At 35.6% G+C, this 12,841-nt stretch overlaps 1 protein-coding gene across 1 annotated transcript; it reads right to left on the reverse strand.

Moving 5' to 3' along the window:
• Positions 1–5,654: 5,654 nt before the first annotated feature.
• LOC137943016 (uncharacterized protein At2g29880-like) lies at positions 5,655–6,593 on the reverse strand. The gene is made up of 2 exons (XM_068788718.1): positions 6,261–6,593; positions 5,655–6,143 (listed from the first exon to the last, which is right to left on the reverse strand). The coding sequence occupies exons 1-2, from the start codon at positions 6,591–6,593 to the stop codon at positions 5,655–5,657; spliced, it is 822 nt and encodes a 273-aa protein (XP_068644819.1).
• Positions 6,594–12,841: the final 6,248 nt, after the last annotated feature.

Raw genomic sequence — 12,841 nt, forward strand, 5'->3', positions numbered from 1 at the left:
ATAAGAAACCTTTTAATAGATTTGGACCAGCTCTAGTAATTGGATAACCCTCTCAAGGGTAGAGTGGTGATCTTGTGGATATCACTCTAACTACCAATGTGTTCCTCAGCCATTGGAAAAAAAAATATTTATGATCTCTTAAAAAAACAAAGAGAGACTAGGAGACATTAATTATAAAGGATGGAGGAAAGATGTCCAAACCTTGGATAATTGAACTAGCCTGAGTTGATATTGGGATTAGGTCCATGTTCCATCCACTAAGTAAGAAGGATAGGTCGAAGATGACTTCTTCCTTAGAAAAAGGTGATAGTCAATTTATTTGCCAAATCATGATCTTTAGAAGATCTTCCATAAAATCAGCCACTTTCCAAAATTATTTCAATTTTTCTTGCCTTAATTTGTTTAGAAAATGATAAAAAATCAAATTATTTGTAATCTTAAAAAAAAAAGATCTCAAGCATCTAGAATAGAAGATCTCGTGGCTGAAAAACAATCTTCTAAATGATGTTGTTTCCTCAAATTGGCAATAACTTAGCAACCAATGAAGACACCTCTCCTTGCCTTTTTCTCTTGAAATATTTTGGCAAGGAAAATTTCTACTGATCTCAACGTGGAAGGGAGAAAAAAGATAATATTCATGCAAGAAGAAGAAAAATTTTAAGAAAACTCGTGGCTTTGAATCAAAACAATCAAGAGTCTCGGTTCTTCAAAAAACAGCTTTCCAAAGAAGCAATGAGGGAGGAAGTATCCAACATTATCATCATCTTAAAACAAACAAAAAGGTTTGATCATAATAAGCACGAGAGAGTAGCCTTACAAAATTTTCATGTACGAGTAGAAACTCTCCATGCAAAAAAAAAAAAAAAAATCTCAATATAAACTGATTTCAGCCAAAAACTTGCAAATCGACTGAAAAAATCCAGCCTTCACATGTTTCTTCCAAATCGAGAGATATGAATCCAAAAATTCTCATAGGATGTAGAGAATAATCTCTAAATCATCTTCTAGAGATAAAAAACCAAGATCAAGAGGCTATCGCTGGATAATAATAACAAGAACAAGCAACTTGTCTCACAAAGCTTCAATTTTGCTTCACAGGGAGCTGCACATGAGTAGCTTTGATTATAGAATCTTCAAAGCATCATCTTGGCGGTGGATCCTAAAATAAACGCTCTTATACCAAGTTGTATTTTAGACCCCATGATTAGATCCTCGAGCAAAGTAAGAGACGGAGAGAAGAAGAGAAGAAGAGAAGAAGATAAGGAGAGAAGAAGAGAAGAGAACTCAGGTAAAGAAGGGAGAAAGAGAGAAAAGGGAGAGAGCCTTTAGGCTAAGAGAACTTGGATGAATTGAGAGAAGGGGAGAGAGACTTGACTCTACCCCAAGCCAAGCGCCTCTATTTATAGTTTTTTAGAGGATTCTATAATGTCAATAACGCCCTTAGGGCTATAAGATTTAGATGAGAAAAGACATATGTAGACATGTTCTCCTTGATTAATTATATTTTTCTGCCATATTTATGATATGACACTTTATTTACTATCATGTGGCCCCTCTTGGCCTTCTCCATACTCGTGTGGGTTTGAGCCCATTTTTTAACAATGCTTTTACAAACTCAATCTCTCCAAGATATTGGCTAAATTCTAGCTTTATCTAGTTCTTTCTATCTAGATTGAATAGGTTCTAGATGAACCTTTCACAAATTTAAAATAAATAAAGGAAAACTCACACCCAAATCTTGGAGAATACCTTCTACTTAAGACATCCAAGCTTCCACTTTTTTTCAGCATAGAGTAAAGTGTTTGGAAGCTTGTCTATGATGATATGCAAAGAATAGATGGAGGAAAGAGACTTGAAAATGCAATAGCTTATCACTCTTTTACACAAATAACACTTTTGAGAAGTATTGCAAGATTGAGAATAAAGGTTTCAAGGATTTGCCAACAAATTCTAATTAACTTCTCTACATGTGGTTTTGGTGGGGTATTTATAACTTCCCTAAGCCAAATTAGCCATTTCTTTTGCCCATTTGCAAAAATCAGACTGTTGATTGACCAATCATTGGAAAGTGATTAAGTGATCGATTATAACGGCTCTTTTTGTGTCAGGATGTGACTTATTGATCGATGGATTGATCAATCACTATATTACGGTTGATCCTGAAAAGTGAAATTGATCGATCATTACTAGGGGATGATTGATCAATCAGATTTTCCTTTGGTTGTACAATGTAAGTATGATCAATGAATAAACTTCATATGATATATCATAATTTATGTGCCTGACTGACCTGCATACTTCTAGATGATCGATCATTGGCAGAGGTTGATCGATCATTCTAGTGCCTGATTAAATTGACTTTTAAAGCATGAGAATAATTTAGTCTAAATATTCTAACATGTTCTAAAGGATGTATCTGATGTTCCTAAATATGTTTATATGCAATGTATGTCAAAGCTCCATGTACAACATTGTACTTTAATTTCTAAACATGTTTATTTGCAATCTATGTCCTAAAGCTCCATGTACACCATTGTACTTTAATTTCTAAACATGTTTATTTGCAATCTATGTCTAAAGCTCCATGTACACCATTGTACTTTAATGAAGGGAGTTAGGAAAGTTCTTTTTGCATTTGTGACTTAGTTTTGACATATAACATTAACACTTAAACTCTAGTCTTCTCGTTGTCTTATTCTTCATGGGTGCTTATTTAATAGATGCCCTTCAATGTTGCTTGAGGTCTTGTGTAGGCTTGATCATTTTGAAGTTTTAGAAATTAAAATTCACTGTTTGTTGAAGGTAAAATATCTAAAATACTTTAGGTGGGGTTAGTCCACAATGAACTTGAATTGAAGCGAAGAATTGAATTGAATTGAACTGAAATGAATTGATTCAACTTCAACTCCTGTTTGGGTGTTAGTGTAGATGAGTTCAAGTGGCTGGAAAACAGATTCCAGTGTTAGTGCCCCTAAATGAAAAGTATGATATAAAGAAGAGAATGAGTAACCTGTTATAATATACTTAAATAGAACATATACCTAAACATATAATTAACCAAAATAAACATGGTTACTACACTTATAAGTTATTTAACGTGTAGTATTAGAATATATTAATATCCTAATTAATGAAAAACTATATTATATTACTTAATGATTATAGTTTATTATAAATTAAAACAATAATTACTTGTGACTAGAATAAATTATACAAAATTAATAAAAAAATTAAAAAATAACATTAGAGAATATAATGAATAAACCTAATGGTTTAATTAATTATAGCAATTGGATAATTAAACCAATTAATGATTAAAGTTTATTATAAATTAATATACTAATTACGTGTGACTAGAATAAATTATTTAAAATAAATAAAAAAGTAAAAATAACATAGGTGAATATAATAAAAAAATAAATTATTTTTTAATAACATAAGATATAGTTTAAAATTAAAACTCACTATTTTAATACAAAATAAAAAATACATAATAAATAAATATATTAATTTATCAATAACATAATATATATTTTACATATTATTAATTAATAATATATTAACACAAAATGAAAAACTAATGGTTTAATTGATTGGATAATTAAACCAATTAATTATTTTACGTATTAATAATTAATAAAATATTAACATAAAATATAAAACTATTTGTTTAATTAATTATTGCAATTGGATAATTAAACCAATTAATGATTACAGTTTATTATAAATTAATATACTAATTACGTGTGACTAGATTAAATTTTAAACACATAAAAAAAATATATAATAACAAAAACGAATATAATTAACGTAAATTATTTTTAACAACGAGTTCGTGCATTTAAAATCATCAATTTACTAGTTTAGTACATACAAACGACAACTTACATGTTCAAAAGTAATAAAGTAGAACTACTAATAGGCACTCCACATGCTAGTCACTATGACATCTCGAAATTGTGTAGCTCTAGTGGATTCTAATGCACGACGCCTCTGCATGGTTGTTGATAGGTTGCTTTCATCCCCAAGATCATCGCTATCATCTCTATCTTCATCTGAATTTTCACCTACTAATCGGACCTCATCACCTCCTCCACCGACTTCATCATCCAAATCATCATCTTCCAATTCAAACATATCATTTTAGTCCTCTTTATGTATATAATTGTGTAATATGCAACAAGCTATTACAAATTTCATCTGGATCTTATAAGAAAACGGAGGAGTGCCTTTCAACATTTGGAATCGAGCTTTTAAAGCACCAAAAGTTCGTTCAATAGTATTCCTCAAAGATGAGTGCCTTCGGTTGAATAGCTCTTTATCATTTCTAGGAAGGTTGTCTCCAAATTCTTGCAGATGATAACGAGTTCCTCGCTATGGAGCCAAAAATCCTGGCATATTTGCATAACCAGCATCGACTATATAATATTTACCTACAATACAAAATATTTTCCACATAAGATAATTGAAGATAAAATAGAACAAAATTACTACATAAAAATATATTATTTACCTTCAGGTACAAAGATTCTATTTCAGCGAGTCAATACATCCTTCAATACACGGGAATCAACTACAGATCCCTCCCATCCAACAAGTACATAAGTGAATTGCATATCAAATGTACATGTTGCCATCACATTTTGTGAGAGATAGCCCTTTCTATTCCAGAACCTTTGTTGTTCTTCAAGTGGGATGTTTGCTGTGATATGAGTTCCATCAATAGCCCCAATACAATCCTAATTATATCATTTCAATTAATACAAAGTAACTCTAAATATTAATCTAAAATTGTTCATTAGATGCCAAGTGATGTTACCTTAAAATACAGATAAAACATTGGATTGTTTAAAATCTTCGAGTGAGTCCGTTCTGAAGGCCGTTTGATGTAATCAGGCCGAAGTTTGATAATAGCATTCAACGCCTTATTGAATTACCTACTTATAGTCCAGTTTTATCTATCAAACATCTCTGCTGTGACAATATACGATTGTTGTTGACCAATAGTTAGGAGAGAATATGCAAGTTGTTCTTCCACTGAGATGGTCTTTGTGGGTGATAAAAATCCTTTACTATAAAGTATCTCTGCTATTTTTTTAAACACAATTTGATTCATTCTGTAAAATTTTCAAAATTTCAGGTGATTTCGCTAATGCCTTTTGCAAATATATCGGACCACCAATCCCACGAGGACGTAGTGCATGTCTATACCTATGGCTGAGATAGTATCTTCCCATCATGTACATAAGACATGTGAATGCTACCATTCTTACAATCCTATTTTTGTCTTTCATGGAAACCTGCAAATACAATCGCTACAACTACAATGACGACTACAAAAATAATTCATTTTTCTTCCTAAATGTCATAAACCCAAAAACATACCATTATCTTCAATCACAACCTATTTTCAATCACACCTATGTAAAACCATCTCCAATCACATGCCCACAATATTCATCCGTACAATAAGAACACAACAATCATGAAAACCCAAATCTTAACCATAATAACATTCATAATATATCAATGATATGTCTTATAAAGTCATAATTAAAAAACATAATTAAACTTCAAAACAATCGTCCCAAAATAGATAGTGTACTTAAAACTATTGACTAGATTTCACTAGAACAAAATTCAAGCCAACCGAGTCACTCATCCACTGGCAGCTTCGTAAACATGTTCTTCTTCGTTGGTGTATCTAACAATAAAGGAGCATGATACTTCATCTCTATTGACAGGTCCGAAATTTCTGTGAGGGCTTCATACCAATTCTCTCCGACGGTGTAATCATCTTTAGTTTTTTTAGTTTCACGCAATGCCATGACAATTTCTATCATTGTATCAAGAAACACGAAACTATCATCAGTGGCCATTTGCGGTCTCTTTCTACGACGACTTGAAGTTGACGGGTTAGCACTTGGAGACTGATCAGGTGTCGACTCATTTTTTTTAAAGAATGGTGAAGGAGTATCTCTACCTAAATCGACATCCTCAAACATGTCCAAGCATGAATTTTCTTCCTCATGCTGGACATCATTGCATGTGTCTTCATCATTTTGACTTACTCTCCCCATGGCTATTGAGTTTCCCACTACCAAAGCCAATTTGTCATAAAGGGGGCAACCTTGTTGTCTATACTTTTCAGCTTCTTTATGCCCCTACAAGAATAAAACATCATTTAGACGACTTGGAATAGAGTTCTAGTAATGCGGAAAACATACAAAATATTTTACAGTACATCAGAATATACTGACCTTGATATAGTCTTGCCATACAGAATGACATACAGTAACTCGATGTGTGGTTACATCCCAATCGAGCCCACTAGTGTTGAGACAACTCGTTACTGCTTGGTAAATTTTCTTCCATGATCTTTTTCTATCCTTGAGCTGCTCAATAGTTTTTTTATTAGCTACGTCTTCATTGAAACTATTGATACAATCCAAATACACTTCATGCTTCCAAACCCCATTGGGCATCCTGTTCCCTATTTTGACTTGCTCAACCAAGAGATCAAGCATTTTGTTGTCATCATCGAAGGTCCAAATGTCATATGATCGAGGAGTTTGTTGTCTTCTTCCAGCCATTTATAATCTAAATCCGAGATGGTCCTCATGGAAATTTTTTGTATCAGACCACCATTACTCGTCATAGTAACTAGGGACACACTGAAACACAACTAAAAAATAACAAAATACCATGTGGTGGATATTTATAACACAAAATCTCCTCACCACATGGCAAGAGCATACTATAGCACTTCAAACATATTCAACAACATTATAAAATATATCAAAATTAATCGAACTAATTTCATTGCAGATGACTAAAACAATGCAAAAACAAACTCATCAAATCCAAATTCACTGAACACCCTGGTAGAGTCCCATATGACTACGAAGTCACTACAAACCGTACATAGTCATTGATGGGGGTCGGGTTTCGTTGGCTAATAGACGCCCATGTAGACGACTCATCCTTGTTTGAACTGGACTAAACCCCCTAAATCCTAAACCCTAACCGAGAACCCTAACAAATTAAAATAAGCCTCAAACCCTAAACTCTAGACCTTAATACCCCTAATAGCCGAAAACCCTAAACCCTAAACTCTAAACCTTAAAAAATTAAAATAAACCCTAAACCCTAACCTAAACCCTAGTCCGTAAAACCCCTAGCCCCAAACCCTAAACGCTAGTCCTTAAAACCCCTAAAAGTCCCAAACCCTAAATCCTAAACCCTAGACCTTAAAACCCCTAAAAGCCCCAAACCATAAACCCTAGACCTTAAAACCCCTAAAAGCCCCAAACACTAAACCCTAAGCACTTAAAACATTATCACCCCAAAAACAGAGAACCCTATTTTTTTAAAAAAAATACATAAACCTTAATTCTAAAGACTAAACCCTTGACCTTAAAACCCTAAAAGTCCCAAACCCCAACTCTAATCCAGAAATTAAACCTTATCAAGACGAAATTGAACCCTAAATCCCATAAACCCTAACCCTAAATCCCACAATTAGGCCACAATCAAGATAAATTATGCACAAAAATTAAAATTAAATAAAATAATAAACTAAATTAGTTGAAAAATAAATTAGGGTTTCGTCTTACCTTTTGAAATTTGGGGAAAACCACTGCCGAATGGGAAAATCTAAGCCCAATTGAAGAAATCCACGCCTAAATGTCGAAAATCGAAGGATATCGAAACCAGAATAGGTTAAATTGAAGGAAATTGGGGGGTGGGGGAAGAGAATAGCGAGAACGAGAAGGGAGAGGGAGGCCGATATTGAGAACAAAGGGAGGCCAAGAGGGAAAAGAGAGAGGGAGATGAGAGAGGGAGAAGGAAGAGTGAGATCGAGAGAGACACGGAGAGGAGATCCGTAGAAGAGAAGAAGAAGATGGGGCCAAAAAAATTGAGTGATGACGAGAGAAAACTGAGAGCGAAAACGAGAGATGACGAGAGAAATAGAGAAAGCGGAGGGAGCAGAGAGAGCGAAGACGAGAGGAAGAAGATGGGGCAAAAAAATCGTCGGGAGATGAAGCCCAAGGGAGAGGGAGAGGAGAATAGCTAATGATGATATTTTTTTCCTTTCGGGGGGGGGGGGGGGGGGGGGGGGGGGAGGAGAAGTAACACGCATCGCGGGATTCAAGTGGTTGATTCAAAAAATCGGGCTGAATTAGCTTTCCGCTATTTTTGCCTGAGAGAATGAAATGGTGTAATCTCACTTCAATGTAATTCTTTCTACACTAACGCCATTATTTGATGAACTAGGTAATGTGGGGGGAATTCATTCCACTTCATTGTGGACTAACCCCCCCCCCCTTAGTTTTCAAATTGTTAGTTCTATTACGTTTTGTTATCATCAAAATCAATAAGGAGTCAACCTAAGGTCAACAATCTCTCCATTTTTTATGATGACAAAACCTAATTTGGAAAAATAAAAATGATACAATCCCTAAGGTTCAGAAATAAGTTTAATTTCAACATCTTCTCCCCCTTAATTTTTGCAGAGTTTGTTTAAGTCTTTTTAAGTATGAAATTTCAACTTTTTAGTGTGCCTAAGGATTTTAGGTCCAAGTTCCCATATTTTTCTCCCCCTTTTTGACATACTCAAAAAGATGGTCAATACACATGCAAGTATATGCAAAAAGAAGCTAGAGGCCATTTCATAATCAATGTTTTACAAAATGTGTACTTAATTAGAATGTTTCAAGTAAAAGGAATATAACTATAAAGTATGCATAAGTACTAGGGAGTAAAAAATGTTGGCTTGTCTTAAGGATTAGGTAGCTAGGCTAGAGGCGAGAGGCGGCTAAGGATAGTTGCTAGGAGACTTTGAATCCACTGCTAAGTCTTTTGAAGTTCAAGCTGCCCTACCTTCAACTATTTTTGTGTAGCAAGAATCGCTACCTGGGTAGCTCGAAATCATCCACAACATCCTCAATTGTTGAGAGTCGGTTAGTGGATGAAGATGTTGCTTCTTCTATTCTCCTCCTCTTCGCAAACTTGAATTGATCCATTTGAGGTTCCGAACTCATCTCGTCTTTTTAATTTATCTTTTATTTTTTGTCCTATTCGCTCCCTTCGTAATGATGTAATTATGGTTCTTCTCATTATTACAAATACACTTTGAGGGGGAGTATTAGGCACATCACTTAACCTAATCCTCCTCCCTACTTCTCTCTCAATCTTCTTTTCTCTCTTCTTCTCTCTCACACTCTTTTCCTCGCGTTCTTTTTCTTCCTCACCACTTCATCTTTAGTCTCTCTCTCTCTCTCTCTCTCTCTCTCTCATTCTTGTGTTGATTAACTACTTCATTATCATGGGATACTAAATCCAATATCGTCTCTAGATCTGACTATTTGTGGGCCATCTTCTTTTCTAAATGTGTCCTTTTGAACGCATTGACCCCTCCATTTGGTGAAGCCAAACTTTCTAACCTTGGTCTCTCCAATGAATATCTTTTTTGTGATGTCCACTGACTCCTCATCCAATAGGTCAATTCCACTCTGTCAGAGGAGGGTGGTGATCTCTCTGGAAAATGGAAGGTGGTCAAATCATGAACTGATGGTTGTGTCCATCACACGGCTCACCATGAAGTAGCCATAATCCAAGTCAACTTTCTTGATGATTTCCAAAAGCCAAAAAATATCTTCGATGATGAGGGGGAAGACTCGGTGCTCTATGCTTATGTCTTTTATCTTCACTTCATAGGAGCTTCCACAAGTCTGACAAAAAAATAAGTGGATGATGTCTTAAATATTCTGAAGGTAGTCGCTTTGGAGGTCCATTGGGCAGCTCTCCTTCATAAATCTTGAAAATCTGATAGGCGTCATCCCGAGCATTGTGTTGAGCTCACTGGTCTCAAGTGATATAGTCGTCTTCTATTGTTGATTTTCAGGACTTCATGAATTTAGCTCATAGAGAAAAAGAGAGAGAAACCCATTGGGAGAAAACTAGAGGAAAAAGGGTTATGAACTTGATTATCCTAACCTCCCCCTGAAGCTCTATTTATAGATTTATGAAACTAATGTATTACAATAATACCCTTGAACTTAGGGTTTGGAGTTTAGGGTTTTAACCTTGGAACTTTAACTTAATTACATCAAAGCCATCTCTATGAGATGACCCTTTATTTACCATCTTGCATCTTGTATGTGGTCTTGTGGGCTTTCTATTTGATATGTGGGCCTTGAGCCCATCTTCTATATCTCTTGGTTGCATGGGTCTTCCTTGGTCTTATGGGCTTGGATCCATCTTCTAATACACTTGGATATGTGAGCCTTCCTTGGTCGTGTGGGCATGTGCCCTGTCTTCCAACACTCCCCCACAAGCTAGGGGTGAGAGAACAACATGAAATCCCAGCTTGCTACAAATAATGTATAAAATCTTTTTTTGTATAATATGCCTTCATCTTCTAACACTCCCCCTAACGCTGGTGCTTTCGTTCATGAGGCCTAGCTGATATAATATCAGTGAGAGTAAATTACTCCTAGCCGCTAAGACATTGCTCTGAAGTGTCCACTTTCACCACCGTGTCCCTCCATAGGACAACGTCTCTCAAGTGGTAAAGTAATATATGATATTAATGGGAGGGGGGGGGGGGGGGGGGGGGGGGGTAGTAGTTACATAATAATAAGTTCCTCCATTATGGACTTCCAACCACAAAAAAATGATATTTTTGACGGGGATGAAGCTCCTCTGTGATGGACTTCCAACCACAAAAATTTTGATATTTTAACGGGGATGAAGTTCCTCCGTCATGGACTCCCAACCACAAATAATTTTGATATTTTTGATGGGGATGAAGTTCCTCTGTCATGGATTCCCAACCACAAAAAAATGATATTTTTGACAGGATGAAGTTCCTCCGTCATGGACTCCCAACCACAAAAATTTGATATTTTTGATGGGGATGAAGTTCCTCGTCATGGACTCCCAACCACAAATAAATTTGATATTTTTGACGGGGATGAAGTTCCTCCGTCATGGACTCCCAACACAAATAATTTTGATATTTTTTATGGGGATAAAGTTCCTCCGTCATGTACTCCCAACCCCAAATATTTTTGATATTTTTTATGGGGATGAAGTTCCTCCGTCATGGACACCCAACTACAAATATTTTTGAAATTTTTGACGGGGATGAAGTTGCTATAATACCATGTTGATTTTCAGGAATCCATGAATTTAGCTCATGGAGAAAAAGAGAGAGAAACCCATTGGGAGAAAACAGGAGGAAGAAGGGTTATGGACTTGATTATCCTAACCTCCCCCGAAGCTCTATTTGTAGATTTATGAAACTAATGTATTACAATAATACCCCTGAACTTAGGGTTTAGAGTTTAGGTTTTAACCCTGGAACTTTAACTTAATTACATCAAAACCATCTCTATGAGATGACCCTTTATTTACCATCCAGCCATCTTGTATGTGGGCTTATGGGCCTTCTCCTTGATCTGTGGGCCTTGAGCCCATATTCTATATCTCTTGGTTGATTGGGTCTTCCTTGGTCTTATGGGCTTGGGATATATCTTCTAATACACTTGGATATGTAGGTCTTCCTTGGTTGTGTGGGTTTGGACCCCGTCTTTCAACATCTATAAATCGCTTGTGAGCCTCAAATTACATGGGGAGATCTCTTCTACGTCAATGTTAGTGTAGAAGATTTTTATCAAAGTCTGTAAACATCTTCATTACTTTCCAAGAGGCCATGTATGGCCTAAATAACATTTCAAAATCAAGGATAACCCTTTTTCAAAATGAGAGATCGATCCTACTAGGCGCAACAAAGCTTTGGGAAGCAAAGCTTTTGAAGTACTTATCCCATTGAAGTCTCGTTTAGAAATGTTCCCTCCAATTGGGCATTTCCTCACATACTTCTGGTTCCCTAGATGGGGTCTTCTTCTTTGCAATGACCTTTGTCCTCAAAATGGTGGAAAATCAAATTTTGAGAAAGATTGGGTGAAAATGAGGGTTGAAGCCTCAGATTGGAGTGGGAATTGCTAAAAGTGTGAGAGAAATTGAGGATTTGGTCCCAGGAACTTTGAGAAATCAATGAATTAGGGTTTTGAATTGATTTGCAGTGAAGAGATTTGATTAAAAAACATTTGTCTCTTCAACTTGTCATTGCATACCGCGAATGATCTATCATTCTGTGTCGATTGATCGATCAATGACCTAAGAAGAGTGACAAAAATGTAATATCTGGATTTCCATTTCACTCATTTGGCACTAGTAACATGGGGTATGTTCACTAAGCTCATATTTCTCAACCTAAGTGAATCAAGGTGGGTTGCTCTTGCCTTGTTCTCCTCGATGCTTACAAAAATGGTCAAGTCCTAACGGCTTTGTAAAAATATCCACTAATTGATTTTCGATGGGGACAAACTCAATTCTTTTAACCTTGGTTTGAACCAACCCTATGATAAAGTGATGTCTAATCTCTATGTGTTTTTAATCGAGAGTAGTGAACCGGGTTCTTACTTAGATTTATGGTGCTCATGTTGTCACAATGGACTAGAATTTCTTTTTGCTTTAAGCCATAATCATCTAGTTGCTACTTCATCCAAAGAAGTTGAGTACAACAAGTTCCACATGCGATGTACGTAGCTTCGGTAGTGGATAGTGCAACCGAATGTTGTTTCTTGGAAAACCAAAAGACCAACATATTTCCAAGTAATTGGCAAGTACTACTTGTACTCTTTTTGTCAATTTTGTGATCGATAAAATCAGCATCTGATTAACCTACTAGATCAAAGGTTGACAAGTTTGAGTACCAAAGACCTGAGTTTGGTGTCCCAAGTAGATAATGAATTTTTTTTTTACTGCCACT

Source organism: Aristolochia californica, unplaced genomic scaffold (genome assembly GCF_029961685.1).
Source record: "Aristolochia californica isolate CCGP_79_NKW_82.1479 unplaced genomic scaffold, dmAriCali1.0.hap1 SCAF_10, whole genome shotgun sequence".
Classification (NCBI taxonomy): domain Eukaryota; kingdom Viridiplantae; phylum Streptophyta; class Magnoliopsida; order Piperales; family Aristolochiaceae; genus Aristolochia; species Aristolochia californica.

What these genes read in the sequence shown, in the direction of transcription:
- LOC137943016 (XM_068788718.1), bottom strand. Translation starts at nt 6,593, where the DNA reads ATGGCTGGAAGAAGACAACAAACTCCTCGATCATATGACATTTGGACC. An exon ending in TATGGCAAGACTATATCAAG is followed by an intron (nt 6,144 to 6,260) that starts GTCAGTATATTC and finishes GAAGCTGAAAAG; the next exon opens with TATAGACAACAAGGTTGCCC.